Below are 18,622 nucleotides of genomic sequence, written 5' to 3' on the forward strand. Positions count from 1 at the left end.
GTTCCTTCTTTTGCTCCTTTTCTAGGCCTTATCGTCTGCTGCTCCTCCATGGATTCCTAGATGAAAATGTTCACTTTGCTCATACTAATATTCTTGTAAGTCTTCTCATCAGAAGTGGAAGGCCGTACGACCTGCAGGTAATGTCTTATAGCACAGTGTGAGTGCATATTTCAGGTCTTTGTTTCTCTAGTAAAACGCATCTAGACTATCAAAAGTGGTACACAAGGATCTTGCTGCATGGAGATTAATAGATTGCTTAAAATGATTTGCATTTAGGGCATAGAAATGTGTTAAAAACAATTGTTCATGTCAGCATTTTGTCGCTTTAGAGAATAGCATTGTACAGCAACATGCTGCTGTACAGATGTAGCATCTGGTGCACTTTTGAAAGCATATATTCATACAGCATATGTAAAACTTTTGCATTGCGATGATCTTGTCTTCTTTCTCTGTTCTCTTTGTCTGAAATCAGGAAGAGAAAGGCTATAAACTGAAGTCAGTGATTCGGGGAATAGGATGCCTCTTTCAAAAGTTCATGCTGCAGACAGTAACCAAACAGTCTGTTTGCAGTGGACTGAGTCAATTCAGCAATGGAGAGTTAGTGGTAGCTGGGAGGTAGCTGCAGTCACAAGATGATCTGAGCAAAGTTAGGTTCTCCAGGTAGGCAGCAATAAGCAGAGGTGGCCTGATCTCTGTGTGATCTTTGTTATGATCAAAGATACTAAAGACTAAAAGATGAGCTATTGTCATTAGACAGCATGTTTATATTGAAGTATGAGTTTTGTGGAGCGGTAGTAAACAAGATTTTTTTTTTTTTTGTTACAAAGCTTTAGAGTACTTTTGCAAGCATAGTTGTCAGACTTCAATATTTTTTTTCCTTTTTATTTAATTATTTATTTTTCAATCATTAATACTTTTTATATGGAAATGTAATCAGCAGCCAGGGTACATGGCGAAAGACCTGCAGCCGGCAAAAAGTGACTCTGAAAAATTAGGATATTTTTTCTAGCTGTCAGTGCCAGATTTATTAAAGACTGTAAAATGAGAAGAAGGTCTTATGCACATTGATATAATCATTTATGTATACATTGGGACCAAAGGTAGTCTATGCCGGTTTATAAAGAACCACTGTAAAATGGGCACCCAGTTAAATGACTGTCCAGTTGCTACATCATGTCATATGACTGTGTGTTAATCCTTCATGTACACAGTCATTTTAAAAAGTAATTCTTATTATAAACAGAAATCTCTTCCTTCACTACTTCTACTTTAAAACTAGATAGTCCATCACAAACAGCTTCTCCCTTTATTCTGAGTGAAAAAAACTCTAGATTTATAATTAAATAAATAAAAAAAATAACTGAAATAAAGTACTGATTTTTTCCCTTTGAAATTGCATATTCTTCTTCTTACACTAAAATGTTTCTTTGTGGATACTTTTACCTTCTCATGAAGTTAGGTTTTCTTCCTCTCTCTTGACAGTCATATTAATGGAGTCTCAGAAAGGGCTTTGGTACTCTGCATGTATAGAGTGGTGAGAGATCATTCTCATTTTCAGCAGAGCTTAGCAGAATTTTGAGTCTGTATGTTCTATGGCAAATGTTCTTTGAGCAAGCATTTCATTCTTCTACTCTGAGGAAAACAGGGAAATGTTAATGAGGTATGGTTAGGATACTCTGTAATAACTAAAAGAAAACAGGATGAAGCAAAGCTAATTAAGCCATACCCAGACTCTTTGGATAAATTCCATTGGACTCTAAAAGTAGAGCTTTCTGTATTTTCTGCATAGCCCTGCAAAAGGTGATGATGCAAGCACTTGCATCACTGCAAGGGCATTCTTTGCTCCCTTGTTCAAAAATGCATGCCCCCCCCCCCACATGCAGTAACAGGGGCTACCATCACCAGCTTTCATGTTGGGTGGCTATGTCTCCATCTTCTTGGCACCGGTTTCCTGCATCATGATGCACCTTTATCCTCCAGCCAAGGTCCTGTCATCAGAACAGTGGCACAAGCAGAGTGGGAACCATTGCCGTTTCCTCATAGGTTGGTACTAGGCTATCAGCCCTAGGGCCCATACAAGCCTAGCCATAACAATTCCCTGGCTATTTCTTCCCACACTATTTACTTCCCTGGAACCCTGTCTAGCAGGGCATCTGACGTGATCCCCGGGGTGAATTTCCTTTCTCCCATCCAATCGTCAAGGTTCCTTTTGAAGAGGGCCAAAGAGGCACTCTGCTTGACATGTATGGGCTATCTGTTCCAGAGTCTGGGGAGTCTCTGGGTCAGGAACCTATCCCTCAAGCATGTTTTGTTTATTGTGATGACAAGGTTTAGATCCCTGGAGTGTGTGGCTCTGAGGGATTGGGATTTCTTTAAGTGTAGCATGTCCAACAGCTCTGGGTTTGACATGGCCTTGTATGTTAAGCAGAGATCGCCTCTGAGTAGACGATATGCGACAGAGTATAGCTGGAGTTTCTTAAGGCGGTCAGCGTAGGGCATCTGCTTTAGGCCTGTGATTCTTTTAGTGAGGTATTTCTGTGGCCTTTCCAGTTGTTGCAGATGTCTTGAGAGGTACATACCAAACGGGGCGTTGTATTCTATAATGGGTCTAATGAGCGATAAGTACAGTGGGACAATGACCTCCTTTTTTCTGGATGAAAAGCCCTTAGTGATGAGGTGTGCCACATAGAAGGATTTTCTGACTGTTGTGGTGATGTGGTTATCGAAGGTGAGACCACTGTCCACCTGTGTCCCTAAGTCTCTTATCCCACTTTCGGTGTTTAGTGTACGGCTACCTATGTGGTAATTCACGGGTACATGTTTTTTCCCAAAGGGGATAACTATACATTTCTTGGCATTGAGCTTGAGCCCATGACTCTGGCACCAAGCATCTGTTTCTTTAAGGCCCTTTTGTAGAGTATCCACATCATTTGGGGATTCAATAATGGCTCCCAGTTTGCAGTTATCTGCTAACTTTGTTAGCCAGAGTCCCTTAGTTTTGGCCTGTACTTCAGAGAAGTAGATGCCAAACAAGACCGGTCCCAGGACTGAACCCTGAGGTACTCCACTTGTCACTTGTCTGGAGCTGGATTTGGAGTCGGCTACTTTTACAGTGTGGGTTCTATCAGTAAGCCAGTTAGCAACCCATTGGGTGACGTAGGGATTAATGCCCAGCTTAGTAAGTTTATCTATGATTCCAGAGTGGGGGATGGTGTCAAAGGCCTTGGCAAGGTCTAGATAGGCTGTGTGGACCACCTTACCCTTGTTCATGGCTGTGGAGACTGATTTGAAGAAGTCAATCAGGTTCAGGAGACAAGATCGGCCCTTCACAAACCCAAACTGGGTGGGGTCTAGTGTTTGAAGGTTGCCAATGTCTTTGTTTATAAGTTCCATGATAATACTCTCCAATACGCTCCATGGCCTTGCAGATAAGGCTCGTCAGACTGATGGGATGGTAGTTTCCGGGATCTAAGGTGGATCCCCCCTTGTGGAGTGGGATAACTGTAGCTCTGCGCCACTCAGTGGGCATGAAACCTGAGGTGAGGCTATGATTAAACATGACACTTAGGTGAGGTGCCAGTTCATATTATAGTTCATGTAGTACACAGACAGGGATGTCATATGGTCCCATGGATGCTGTATTCTTAGCTTTGGAGAGTGCGTTTTTTTACCTGTGTGGCTCTTATTACCGGAATTTGGCAATCATCCGGTATTGAGATGGGCCATTTAGGGGGTGAAAGGGGGGGTGAAGTTGGCACTGAATCGATCTGCCAGGATATTGGCAATATCCTTGGGATGAGTATATTTAATGCCATTCTGTTTTAGCTCAGAGCAGATCTGAGCATTGCCATTTAGATTCTTGACATAGTTATAGAATGCCTTGTGGTTGTCTTTGGAATCTTTGGCAATTTTATTTTCGTAACTAGCTTTGGAGGATTTTATGAGGGATCTCAGTTTCTTACTGAGGCTGGTAAGGGAGTTTTTTGCATCCTGGGATTTTCCTCTTTTCTGCAACAGTTTCTTCCTTTTGTTGTAAAGTTTGTTTATGGCAGAGGACCACCAGATTGGCTTCCTTTTTTTGGATGAGAGCATCTTGGTTCTGTTTGGGATGGCACGATTCATGCATGAGTGGATGTGCTCGTACAGTGCCTTAGTGTAGGATTCAGCAGTTGAACTTTCAGTTCACGTCTGCATGGGTGTCATGAAGTTTGTCACTTCTGACTTGAGTAGCATGAAGTTGGCTTTGGAGAAGTTTTTTATGGAGGTTTCCTTACTGGGGGGTGGGAGTGGAATGTGGTTGTTGAAGGTGATTAGCTTATGGTCAGACCTGAATAACGAGGGGGTGACCATAGGTGTGGAGCATCGATTTCCCATGTTGGTAATGACCAGGTCTGGGATATTGGAGCCCCTCATGGGACTATGGATTAGTTGATCCAGGGCATTGGAATTTATGAATTCCAAGAACAGTTGGGCAAAGGTGCTGGTACATGAGTAGTTTTCCCAGTTAATGGCAGGGTAGTTAAAATCACCCAGTATTAGGGTGTTTGGTTCTATCTTAATATTTTCCAGTATGTTTAGAAAGGTGTAGTGAGAATCTTGGGGTATGGTGGGGGATCTGTAGCAAGCTACAGTTTAGATTGCAGTCTTGCCTAGTGTTAGTTGCACCTGGAGAATTTCAGATGCATTGTGTTGGGCAACTAGCCTGATGGTGAGAATATCCTTGGTGAATATTGACACTCCTCCACCTTTAGTGTTTCGGTCCTGGTTTGGTGGCCGAAAAGTGTGGTAAGAGTTGTAGCCTGGTATTGCAGGGGTGCTCTCTGGAGCCTTGAACCAGGTCTCAGTTACTGCACAGATATCGATGTTCTCCATTTTTAGGAGTGCCTCAAGAGAGTGCATTTTGAGGTTTAGACTTCTAGCGTTGAGTAGCATTACCTTCAGATTTTGCATGCTTGTACCTGTTATGGTGGTGGTTTTGTCCTTTGAACTTTGCCTAAAAAAGGCACTATAGGGGTGGCAAGAGCCTTAGCCAGTAACGTGAATCCCAGGGGCGACAGGTGCACACCATCTCTGGCAAAGCATCATGGTCTGTCGATCATGTCGTCCCAAGCAGACAGATACTGGATCCCATTTGAATGACACCAGAAGCTTAGCCAATTGTTGAAGTCAGTCATTTTGTCCTTATATTGTGGTATCATTCTGGGCGAAGGCAGGATGCTACTCAGGGCTAGGGTCATACCTGCCTGGGCCACATTTTCCGAGAGCTCTTCCATGTCTCTTTTCATCCTCTTTGCTTGCCTCTTCTGGCACCCAAGCTGCTACTCAAACTCTGGTCACCTGGGCTGTAATTGGGGCTTTATTCTTCTATGCCCCCTGTGCAAGTAAAGAAGTGTATGTATCTGCATAAATAGTGTGTCACCAACAACAAAAACAACAGGTTTCAAATATTTAAATTTTTCATTTGCAAGTTGTTATTCTATGGATTTCAAATGCAGTGCATCATTAATACAGTGCTGATTTCAGTGAAACATTATTATTGTAGTTTGGTCCACCTACAGTTCTAAATAATGGTTCTTGTTACACACTTAATGTAAGTTCCATTGTGTATGAATTATATGTACAGTTACATGTGCAACAGAGAATATATAATTTTCACAGTTATATATGTTACATAGTGTATTAATGAAGCGGTCCATTTATGTAGCAGCATGTACAAGTTTTCAGTTTTAAAATGTTTACATTTGTTGCACTGTACTGTCAAATGAAAATATGTATATTCAATGATAGAAGTATTAAATGTATCAGTATGGCTGACTATGTTGAGGTGTAGCAGAGATGTTTTCTAATTTCAAAGCTTACATAATTAACTTCCCCCAAATGGACAGAAAATCAGATAAAGCTACAAAGATTTACAGAAGAACATGTGCCATATACTACTTGAATATTTATAAGACAGTCAACAAATTAAATGAAAATTATAGTTTGGAGGCTTTACATTGTTTTTTATTTGATTCTATTATGTAATTGTATATTATTGAGCTTAAATAATTGTTTGCATTAAATGAACTCATTTATCACCAACTTCTTGGTACAGCCATGGGTGAATCTTTTTGCCCCTTCATATGCCAATCTTATGATAGGCGTTTTTGAGATTAAGTGCCAGATTCCAGAGGACTTCATCTCAGTGTAAGTGACGTACTCCAAAATAAGTCTACCCCAATTCCAAAACACTTGCTCTTAGAGTAAATGACTTACTGTAGTGTAAAGCCTATATATAAAGCAGGCTTATACCAACAGCAAGTCTTTTGGAATCTGGCCAGTGATCCAAGGATTGCCTGGACAAAAATTGTGACTTGGGAAAGAAATTCACTCTTTACTCTTCAACTTAGTTTTTTTAATGCATCCTTTCAACACACCCATTTGGCCAAGAGTACACAGTAATAAGTGGAAATATATAGTCAAGTTAAGCTGCAGGTCTGGGAGTCACTAGACCCCCAAAAGCCATGTGGTTATAGATGCTGTGAGGTGTATTTTATAGCTATTTTCCAACCATTTAATTCAATGATAGCATGACCAAAACACATGAACAAGGAGAAAGGAGAAAATCAGTATTGCTCTCCAACCTTGCTTTTTCTGGCATCTTTTCAACACGCCCCAGTTAGTCAAGTGCTCCCTGTAGTAATTGTGAAATAAATAACCAAAGTAAGCTGGGAGGAAGACACGGATTTATAGATGATCTGATGTGCATTTTACAGCTTTTTAAACAACCTTTTTCATTGAATGGTGGCATAAACAAAAATCATAACTAAGGAAAGAAATTCACTCTTCCTCTTCGACTTTACTTTTACTTGCATCCTTTCAACACACTCTTACTGGGCAACACTGCACTTTAGTAACTATGCAGGAAATTCCTGACTGTAGCAAGGTGCTTAGGAGCCACTAAGGCCCCAAAAGCCATATTCTTCTAGATGCTCTGTGATGCATTCATTTTGGACTAGTTTTTAACCTTTTAATCCAATGAATTGACACAACAGAAATCACAAGTTTGGAAAGACATTTACTCTTTTTTTTTCTTTTATCCTTTCAACACACTCTAATTGGCCAAAACTGTACTGTAACAACATTTTTATCCAATGAATTGCCTGAACAAAAATCATGAGTATGGAAAGAAGCTCAGTTTTTTTTCTTTCAAAGAACAAATACATTTTGTCCAAAACTTGTTGTTCAGAGCTGATAAAATAGTATTTCACAATCAACTGAGAAAACAAATGTTTGCAATAGTACATAAATCTAATCTGACATGCCTCCTCACCCCACCCTCTAAATACAATCACTTTATGTGTACACTCTTGATGTCAAGCTGAAACAAAACAGAAGGAGCAATTATAACCCAGTAATGTACAGTAACACGTTGTCATCTGATTTGCATAAAGCAACATACCTCTGTACCCTTACTCAAAACATAGTCACTTGTTTATGCATCTGATGCTTAATTGTTTGGAAATAATCCAAAACAGCTCATGGTGTCAGTGTGTGGACTTTTCAAACCTAGTGGAAGCAAATGTGCTCTTTTTGGACCAACAAGTGAAATTGAAGAAACAGCCAATTACATTGGTAGATCCTGTTAAATTCTTGTTTAGAATGCAGTAAAATTCTCATAAACTGACCCTTTTCCAAAATATTCTTTCTAAAAGTTTGAAATAAAAATGCTGGACAGTCCAATTGCATCTTAATGTTGTCCAGTTTATTGAGTTTCCTTATGAGCACTTTTGTCCAGTAGACTTCATCAGATAGATTTTTAGTAAATGAAATTACATTTGCTTGACATTTTTAACAAAACATCTGAAAAGGGGTGTGGTGGAGGCCTGTTACCATTGGCGGTTAATTTGACTTACCATGTAGACTGATTGGTCCAGATTAGCTCTCAGCCTAAATGGAGGGAAAGGCTAGTCTTCTTTGCATAGGTGATCTTATTGATCCAGACCAGCTCTCAGCCTGATTGGAAGAAAGGTTTAGTCCTCAATGTGCATGTGTTGTATGATTGGACCAGCTGTTGTTCTCCAGAACCCCCTTAACATTGGAGTACTTATCACAATTATAATTTTATTCTGATTGTTATTTTTGTTTTTTTCATTTTTTTCAACAAAATCAGATGTGGCACAAGAGAAATTAGTAAACAACTACCACCAAATAGGGTTCAGTAGCATTGGAACAGCAGAACCTTTGGTCCATGTGTCTGCTTTTGTGGGACATAGGACTTAATTTTTTTTTTCATACTTTGAGCCTTCGCTTCTGATATGGGGCCCAGTGTTTCGTGCAGAGTTCAACTGATCACAGTGATTCATGACATAAAATAACACTTCACAGAAGAAAAACAGTAAAAACACTTTTGCTTCGGAACCCAAAGCTTCATCAAAATGCAGTTAACTAAGAAAATCATGCTGATATTTAAAACGTTGATAAAACATGTATCAAAATTTAATTGGCATGTCAGAGCACTGTACTCTCTTCTGTGGGGGCTAATGGTTGCCAGTATTAATCCTGTTTTATAGCACATGTAAGATTGATTAGGCTATTCTAGTAAAGGTTAACCAGTACCTAGAACAAGAGATGGGTAAGGATTACTCCTGTTTCATAGCATGTGAGATTAAAGGTATGAGGGAATTACTTAGTAAGAGAATAAATAACGTAAAATGAAAGCTGAAGGCTTAACCAAAAAGACAGGTGGTTCAGCCTTTCCCTCCAGTAAGGCTGAGTCCTAGTCTGCACCAATCAGACCAGCTATTTAAACTGAAGACTAAGCCTTTCCTTCATTTAGGTTGAGTGTTAGACTGGACCAGTCATTCTACAGAGTTAGTCAAACTAACTATCAATGGCAACAGCTGTCCTCCACCACATCCTGTTTTGAAAGGCATTTAAAGGACCACTACAGGCACAGTGTAGTCCCATGCAATTTCATCATAGCTTGACTGAGACATATACATTTTCTTGTGTCAGCACTGTGGTTGAGTGCATTGCTTTGGAGTATGGTATCACTGCTACAGCTGCTGGTGCTCTTTCAATACAAGTATCTGATTTGGACGATGTTCATCGTGTTTCACTGTTGCAGTCCTAACAAATGGGTTATCTGGCTCCCGGTAGCCCTCAGTCGGCCAGAATACCAAAGGTAAGTAAAAATGACGGTTGCCGTCAGTTGTAAAGGACGTCAGGGCGTCTGATACAAAAGGAGGCAACCGATGTCACTTCCTCAGTCTTCCTTGCCGTGGAGCCCAAAGCAGAAGCTTTGCATGCACAAGTGCCGGTCAGCAGTTTACCTTGTTGGTTTCCGACTACAAGAATTGAAGTCTACTACAGCTAAGTGCCTTAATGAATGTCAGAAGAAGTTTATAATTGCCTTACCTGTGGAAAGCAGATTCCCCATAGAGATTGTTATTCCTATTGCATTATTTGTTTAGGCCTTGACCAAGATGTTCCCAGTTGTGATCTCTGTGCCTCCTTTACTCCGCATACTATCCATCATCGGGCTAAGATTTTGGCTAGGCATTTTGGAGTTTGGCCTAAGTTCGTTGGTATGGCGTCCGCTGATCTTCAGGCTTTGGATGTTCCGAAGAAACGTAGGGATAAGGGCCGTGACAGGCCACAGAAAGCTAAGTCCTCGGATGAGGTTAAGTTGGTCGTCAGTCAGGCGGTAGCCAGTGAGACGCCTTTGCAGTCCCTGCAGTCCGAAGATGTACAACCGCGGCCTTGTTTGAGTCTGAGTCCCTTAGGCCTTCAGCCTCTGTTTTGCCTTCCGACCTGTCGCCGGTCGCCTCTTCTGCTGGAGCCGGAGCCGCTAAGCTGACTCCGGTGTCTGCGGCCTCCGTTTTGCGTTCTGACAGCAAACTTCTTCCTTCAACCTCTGCTGCAACTTCGATGGTTGCCAGGCCTCCCAAGTCCTTCAGGCTTGCAAATAAATCTTTCATTCGTTAGCCTGTGAAAAGACATGCTCCAGCTTCATCTCGTTCCCCTCAATCCCAAATGATTAAAATGGCTAATGATTTGTTGACTCTTGTTAGGGGTTCTCAGCCTCCTCCTTCTAAAAGGAGTAGGGATGTTTCTCCTGAGGTTTTGTCCTGCTCAGGTTCTGATTCTTCCAGCATTTCTGCTGATGAAGAGGAATTTTCTCAGGCTTTTTCTTCTTTTGAGGATTCGGATGCCGAGGAGTCCATCCCTTCGGCCTCTCCTCCAGTGGATTTTTCTTTTGGTGATGCTTTGAATACCCTCAGAGAACATTTTAAATGGGAAAGTCAGGATTATCCTCAATCCAAGAAACGGATTAGGGAGTTTCTGGATTTACCTCAGCATAAGCCTCTTGCTATTCCCTCTATGTTGGAAGTTGTTGATGGTGTGTTTCTGGAAAATTCCTTGTCTGCAAATTCTGTTCCTCCTGCTCCCAGGAAACCTGACAGGTACTACAGGGTCCCTGATTCTCATGTGTTTCTTTTCAGGAATCCGTTGGCGGATCCAGAGGTTATTTCTCAGGGCCCTAAAGGAGTTAAGACCACTGTTACCAGGAATCCTGTTTCCTCTGACAGGGAGTCTAGAAACCTAGATAGGTGGGGCAAGAAGGTTTATACCTCTGCCACCCTAGCTATTAGGGCTACCAATTGTCTATTTCATATGCTGAAGTACCAGCAGCACACCTTGGAGGCTATTAAGTCTGGGATAGCAAGTGTATCTCCTTTGGCAGAGAGTAAAGACATGCAGGAGTTACTGAATTCAGCCAGTCTAGTCAATAAGCATTCTTTGCATTGTGGTTTTGACATCTTCGAGGCCTCCAGCAGGGCTACGGCTACTGGATCTGTAATTAGAAGGCATGCTTGGCTCAGAGAACAGCCTCTTCCAGAACCTCTCAAGGCTAAGCTTTTAGATGTACCTTTGCATAAAGACAGTCTTTTTGGCAGCAAAGTAGAGAAGGTACTCAGGAAGATGGAGGATAAGGCCAAGTCCATGCAAACTGTTAAAAATTTTCTGCAAGTTCAACCCCCACGCTTTAGCAGGAATTACCCTTCAAAGAGTTGGACCTTTCCTGATACCAGCAGACAGAACCATTCCAGGACTAGAGGTTACAAATCTTCTAGGGGGCAGGGGACTATCCCTCAAAGGTCTAGGTGTTGACATGCTTCCACTTCTGAAGGGGGAAGCTCCAAGCCTGCATCTCAGTCAAAACACTCTCAATGACCTTTTACAACTTCTGCCTGCTCTTGCTTGCCAGGAGAGTCCTTTAGGGGGAAGGTTGACCCTTTTTGCAGATGTCTGGGCCACTATCACAGACGACAAATGGGTGTTCAGAATGGTGTCCCTAGGGCACAAGTTTTCTTTCCGCACCTTTCCAGCTCCCAAGGGATTCACGGACGTTCCTCCAAACCAAAGGGCAGAAGTAGAAAAACAAATTTTGTCTCTGTCTCATCTGGGAGCAATACAATCAGTTCCTGCTCAGCAGGTAGGCTAGGGCTTTTATTCCAGGCTTTTCCTAGTTCCAAAAAAAGAAGGCACCTGGCATCCTATCCTGGATCTTTCCATTCTGATCTCTTTTCTAGTAATTACAAAGTGCAAAATGCTCACTCTGCATCAGTTGCTACCACTGCTAGAAAAGGATTCCTGGCTGGTAACCTTGGATCTCAAAGAGGCTTATCTGCACATTCCTATCAGGGAAAGTTGCAGGCAGTACCTTCGTTTCAGAGTGGGCGAGCAACATTACCAATTCTTTGTGCTGCCCTTTGGCTTATCTACTGCTCACAGAGTCTTCACAAAGTGCTTGGCCCCAGTCATTGCTTTTTGCAGGCAGAAGAAAATTCAGATTTACCCATACTTGGACGACTGTCTGATTCAAGCAAGTTCTCAGGAGCAGCTATTAAAGGATCTGGAATTCGTAAAGACTCTTTGCTCTTCCCTAGGTTACACTCTCAATGTGGAAAAATTGAAAATGGTACCATCCAAGGAGATAACATTCCTGGGAGTGAGTCTGAACACAGCCGCCCAGATGATATATCTCACCCAGGAGAAGCAGACAACTCTTTCAGTTTGCTTCAAGGACTTGGCAAGCCTGTCCCAGTTCCCTGCAAGGAAATACCTGCAGGCTCTGGGATTCATGGCATCTTATATTCTCATGATTCCATATGCAAGACTGCATATGAGGAAATTGTAATGGTACCTTAAGAACATTTGGTGTCAACACACAGAGGACCTGGATATGATGATTCCTCTGCTTTCATCTCTGCAGATGGAGTTTCTATGGTGGGCAACAGTCTGTCTACAAAACAAAGACATGCCTTTTCGGACACCTCCTGCCACTCAAGTTCGGACTACGCCTGGGGAGCGCACCTGGATGGCAGATGCATTCAGGGACATTGGAATGCCCAACAGATGCACATGCACATAAATCTAAAAGAGTTGATTGCAGTTCAGCAGGCCTTAGTAGCCTTCAAGCATCTTCTTTCTCCAGGGACCCTGCTTGTCAGGACAGACAACACCACAGTCATGTGGTACATCAACAATCAGGGAGGGACTCACTCTTACCCCCTGTGCAGGTAAAGCATGAATCTTTGGTCCATGGCAGCATCTCTGGACCTGCATCTCCTAGCTCAGTTTCTTCCAGGAAGGCTCAATGTTTTGGCAGACCAGTTGAGCAGGCATACTCTGGATCCTCACGAGTGGCAGCTGAACAGAGCAGTCTTTTACAGCATCATTCAATGTTGGGGCACTCCTCAGGTGAATCTTTTTTCCCCCCAGACAACCATCTGCTACCTCTCTTTTGCACCAGACAGCAGCACAGCAGAGCCTGGAAAGTGGATGCTCTGTCCTTCCCTTGGATGTTGCTATCAGTGTACACCTTCCCTCCTCTTCCTCTTCTTCCCAGAGTATTAGTGAAGATCAGGGACGAACGTCCAAGGACTATTCTCATAGCTCCGAACTGACCCAGACAGCATTGGTATCCGCTGCTTCACAGTCTCTCCCATCTTCCTCATTGGCATCTTCCTCTGAAGCCAGATCTTTTGATTCAGGAAAGGTGAAACATTCTACATCCTCGTCTTCAGTCTCTCCATTTGGCAGCATGGCTCATTGTATGACTCCTTCCTTTTCTTCCTCCCTTTCCCAACAGGTGGTTGACGTGCTGAGGGAGGCCAGGAGGCCTAGCACTAGGAAATCCTATGCTGGCAAATGGGAAAGGTTCTCTCATTGGATGCAGGCTAAAGGGGAGTCTGCTTCTCAACCCATCCTTCCTCTGATCCTGGAATACCTGGCTGATTTGCTTCAGGGGTGGTCTTTCTTTTTCTTTTGTCAAGATCCATGCTTCAGCCATCTCTGCTCATTGTTCTCTTGAACAGCCCATTTTCTCTCATCCCCTGAGGAAAATGTTTCTCAGAAGTGTTTGCAATTTAAAACCTCCCAGAAGAGCACCTACTCCAGCCTGGGATCTTAATTTTGTTGTAGAGAAACTCACTCTTCCTCCTTTTGAGCCAGCTGCCTCTAAAGATTTAAAGTGTCTCTCTTGGAAGACTGCCTTCCTCTTGGCTATAACTTCAGCAAAGAGGGTTTCGGAGCTGCAAGCTTTGATGGCCGTGGAGCCTTTTCTTATTTTCCATGCAGATAGAGTCTCTCTGAGGACTAATCCCTCCTTTATGCCTAAGGTGGTTTCCAGCCTGACTCTTAATCAGTCCATACACATTCCTACCTTCTTTCCTAATCCTTGCAGTAGAGGTGAAAGGATCCTACATTTTCTTGATGTGCATAGACAGCTCAGGTTTTACCTGGACAGGACTAAGGACCTTCGGAAATCAGCACAGTTATTGGTCAGTTTTGCCCCTAGAGCCCAGGGCAAGGCTATTTCTAAGCAAACCATTTCTCAATGGATTGCACATTGCATTTCTTTTTGTTATTCCTTTCATGGCAAAGCTCCACCTCAAGGGGTTAGGACCTACTCTACTAGAGTTCCTTCCACTTCTGCAGCCTTTCTAAGGGGTATCCCTACTAAAGACATTTTGGAGGCTGCCACATGGTCTTCTGTTCACACTTTCACAAAGCATTATAATTTGCCTGTTTTCCAGAGCCAGGGCAGGGTTTGCCACTGCGGTGTTGCAGGGCATTATCTCCAACCCTTGATGCCCATTTGTTAGGACTGCAACAGTGAAACACGATGAACATAGTATAGTTGTGTACACTTACCATAAATGTAGATGTTCGAGTGTATTCACTGTTGCAGTCCTGGTTTCCCTCCCTCCTTCCCCTTTTTTTGTGGTCCTCTCCTATTCTCTTTTCCTGAGGTACAGGCTTAATTTGTTTTTTGTCAAATTGATTTTTGATTTAAGCCTTATTTTCTGGGGGCTCCTGACTGTTATGGCAAGAAAGACTGAGGAAGTGATGTCGGCTGCCTCCTTTTGTATCAGATGCCCTGATGTTCTTTACAACCGACGGCAACTGACGTCATTTTTACTTACCTTTGGTATTCTGGCCGACTGAGGGCCACCGGGAGCCAGATAACCCATTTGTTAGGACAGCAACAGTGAATACACTCCAACATCTACATTTATGGTAAATGTACACAACTGTACTTTTTCTCCAGGAGTCTGTTGCTGAGAGGGTGAGAGACATGCAAATATACAACTAAGACAAATTACATAAAGCAATAGTAACAGAAAGTACTGGGTCACATCAAAGGCTTGGGAGGACATTGTTAAGAAACTGAAAACCATTGTAAAGCTTAGCATTAAAAACCATAAGTTCAGGTTATGCTATAAGAGAATAACTATGCAAAGATAACCACGTGAGCAGCCAGACTGCATTACAAATTGAATATTTTACTGTGCACATTTTAAGAAATGGATAGAGTAGCCTAAATTCTGGACTGATGTGTGTGCTTTGTTTTTAGAAATAATTCCTGGGAAATGATATTCAGAAATGAAGAGACATATGAGGGAACAATTCTAGTGACACACCAGGCTGTGATTTGTTTGATGTCTGTTGTCATGCAAAGCTGACTAAATAGATGAATCTAGCCGAGCTGGAAATGTGGGACTGTAGCCCAGTGAAGGAGGGGGAGATGGGAGGAGTAACTTGGCCAGGAATTGAAACTTGCAAAACTGCTCCTTAGGAATTTTTTTTTTATTTCAGTACTTTGTTGACACTTTTGCAAGCTTCTTTCAGAGAATGTGTAGTACATCAGTAGGAACAGTATTTGTAAAACTCAGTGCATGCCAGTCAATGACATATGAGCTGCAGACTCTCAAACTTGGCAGTTTTTTTCAGGTGTTCCATTCTAAGTGAATGGAAGAATAGTCTGACAGCAAATTGTATGGCTATTTATTCTCACAATCTGTGCATTATGGGACAGATTTAGCTTTCCAAAGGAATCACAATGTCAGCCCCCGTGATGGCAGGCAAGATTTAAAAAAAAAAATGAGGATTGAGTACTTGTTTTGCTGCAAGCAAGCAGCTTTCACTAAGAGCCCACCTGATAAGATGTATTAGAAGAAAGCACTCATAAGGAAACTCAATAAACAGAACAGCATTAAGAAGCAATTGGACTGTCCTGCATGTTTATTTCAGCCTTCTCAATGTAATCTTTCAGAAAAGGGTCAGTTTACGAGAATTCTACTGCATGCTGATTAAGAATTTAATTTTGAGGAAAGTGAAAAAAATCATAAAAATATAGTCCCAACATGGTGCATTTAGACAGCACACGTCTCCTATACAAGCTACGATGACCTTTATATATATATATATATATATATATATATATATATATATATACACACACACCTACCAGGTTATTTTGGAAAGTGAAAAAAATGACTGCGCGTATTGTCCCTAGCTCCCACATAAGCAATGAAGACATTTTATTATTTATTTATTTATTTATTTGCAGTTGTTTAACCAGGATAGTCCATTGGGCCTAATGAACCCATTTTCAATGGAGTCCTGGGGAGAAAAGCTCCTAAATACATATTACACAAAGATTAATATACACACAGATTGCATGTAGATTACAGAGGTAAACAAACTATGCTTAATATACTCTTAAAAGCTCCTAAGTACATGTTACACAAAGATTAATATACACACATAGATTGCATGAAGATTACAGAGGTAAACAAACTAAGCTTAATACACACACACACAGACTGCAGGTTCATTACAGAGGTAAACAGACTGATGAAAAGTATTTCAATCAAAGGAAATGATATCAAAAAATTTTTTTTTTTTTTTTTTTTTCAGTTGGAATGAGGATAGGTAGTTAGATGGAGTAGGGTCAGGAGTTACTAGGTACTAGAGACAGGCAAGAATTTGTTATCTGGAATTTGAGAAAGGAAGGGAGAGGGTGAATGAAGTAGAGTGTTGGTTATGAGGGATGGGAGCAGGAGCATTCCCATGTGGAAGTTAGATGAGAGTGGAGTGATTTTTTAAAGGATTGGAGGCTAGTAGTGGTACGAATGGAGGGGGGAAGGGAGTTCCATAAGCGAGTTAAAGAGTGTGACAGGAGGTATTGTCCTGGGGGGTGGAGTGGTCGGTAAACTTCTATAAGGTTTTGATTATTAGATCTGAGAATTCTTTGTGTGTGGTGCATTTTAAAGGTAGTGGCGAGGGAGGGACAGAGGGAAGGCTGGAAGATGAGTTTATGGGCATAGGTGAGCTGAATGTAGGATAGGTAGTTTGGTAGTTCTAGCCAGTTTAGTTTGTTGAGAGATTCACAGTGATGTGTTGATGATTTTATGCATACAAAAACAAAAAAATGAAGGGGAAAAACGTCACCAAGCACCAGTTTATTCCAAATGTTGAGCACTTTCGTAAGAATAATGTCAAACTTCTTCAGAACCCAGTTTAAAATCTCAATTAAGCTTAAATACAGCAATTAAGTCACATGACTAAAATTTCCACCCCTCAATTAATCTTTAAAACAATACATACATCTAATGTAAAGTTATACACATATGAGCACCTGCACACACAAAAACCTTGCCTGTTTTTGAAATCCAACATCAAAATTCCTACTTACAAATACCCCCATGTGTACAAGCCCTTAAGAAAACTCAGCTTTTAATTTTAAAATACTATTTGTAGTACTGGATTACGTATGTAGGAATGGAGCTGTGAAAGATGTGCAGCAGGTAAGGGTGATAAAGGACAGTGAGGGAAACTTACTCACAAGTGAGGAGAGTGTGTTGAGTAGATGGAAAGAGTACTTTGAAGGGATGATGAATGAAGAGAATGAGAGAGAGTTGGATGATGTGGGGATAGTGAATCAGGAAGTGAAGCAGATTAGCAAGGAGGAAGTAAGGACAGCTATGAAGAGGATGAAGAATGGAAAGGCTGTTGGCCCAGATGACATACCAGTGGAAGCATGGAGGTGTTTAGGAGAAATGGCAGTGGAATTTTTAACCAGATTGTTTAATGAAATTTTGGAAAGTCAGAGGATGCCTGAGGAGTGGAGAAAACGTGTTTTGGTACCTATCTTTAAGAATAAGGGTGATGTGCAGAGCTCCAGTAACTACAGAGGGATAAAATTGATCAGTCACAGCTTGAAGTTATGGGAAAGAGTAGTGGAAGCTAGGTTAAGAAGGGAGGTGATGATTAGTGATCAGCAGTATGGTTTCATGCCAGGAAAGAGTACTACAGATGCAATATTTGCTCTGAGAGTGTTGTTGGAGAAATACAGAGAAGGTCAGAAGGAGTTGCATTGCGTCTTTGTGGACTTAGAGAAAGCATATGACAGGGTGCGTAGAGAGGAGTTGTGGTATTGTATGAGGAAGTCGGGAGTGGCAGAGAAGTATGTAAGAGTGGTACAGGATATGTACAAGGGTAGTGTGACATTGGTGAGGACTGCGGTGGGAGTGACAGATACGTTTAAGGTGGAAGTGGGATTACATCAAGGATCATCTCTGAGCCCTTTCTTATTTGCAGTGGTGATGGACAGGTTGAGAGATGAGATTAGACAGGAGGCCCCGTGGACTATGATGTTTGCAGATGACATTGTGATATGTAGTGAGAGTAGGGACCAGGTTGAGGAGACCCTGGAGAGGTGGAGATATGCTTTAGAGAGGAGAGGAATGAAGGTCAGCAGGGCTAAAACAGAATATATGTGTGTAAATGAGAGGGAGGGTAGAGGAATGGTGAGGATGCAGGGAGTAGATTTGGTAAAGGTGGATGATTTTAAGTACTTGGGATCAACAGTTCAGAGTAATGGTGAGTGTGGAAGAGAGGTGAAGAAGAGAGTACAGGCAGGGTGGAGAAGAGTGTCAGGGGTGATTTGTGACAGACGGGTACCAGTAAGAGTGAAAGGGAAGGTCTGCAAGAGGGTAGTGAGACCAGCTATGTTATATGGGTTGGAGACGGTGGCATTGACGAAAAGGCAGGAGTCAGAGCTGGATGTGGCAGAGTTAAAGATGTTAAGATTTGCACTGGGTGTGACTAGGATGGACAGGATTAGGAATCAGTATATTAGAGGGTCAGCTCAGGTTGGACAGTTTGGAGACAAAGCAAGAGAGGCGAGATTGCATTGGTTTGGACATGTGCTGAGGAGGGATGCTGGGTATATTGGGAAAAGGATGCTAAGGATGGAGCTGCCAGGTAAGAGGAAAAGAGGAAG

At 42.0% G+C, this 18,622-nt stretch overlaps 1 protein-coding gene across 1 annotated transcript in view; it reads left to right on the plus strand.

Moving 5' to 3' along the window:
• The window catches only part of DPP8 (dipeptidyl peptidase 8), a 1,004,126-nt gene that overhangs the window by 973,041 nt on the left and 12,463 nt on the right, over window positions 1-18,622 (plus strand). The window contains exon 19 of the mRNA XM_044077448.1: window positions 26-137. Coding sequence (XP_043933383.1) covers window positions 26-137 — 112 coding nt within the window. The remainder of the gene's footprint in view (window positions 1-25; window positions 138-18,622) is intronic.

The sequence above is a fragment of the Protopterus annectens genome, chromosome 7.part0, assembly GCF_019279795.1.
Source record: "Protopterus annectens isolate FY-2018-M chromosome 7.part0, PAN1.0, whole genome shotgun sequence".
NCBI lineage: Eukaryota > Metazoa > Chordata > Ceratodontiformes > Protopteridae > Protopterus > Protopterus annectens.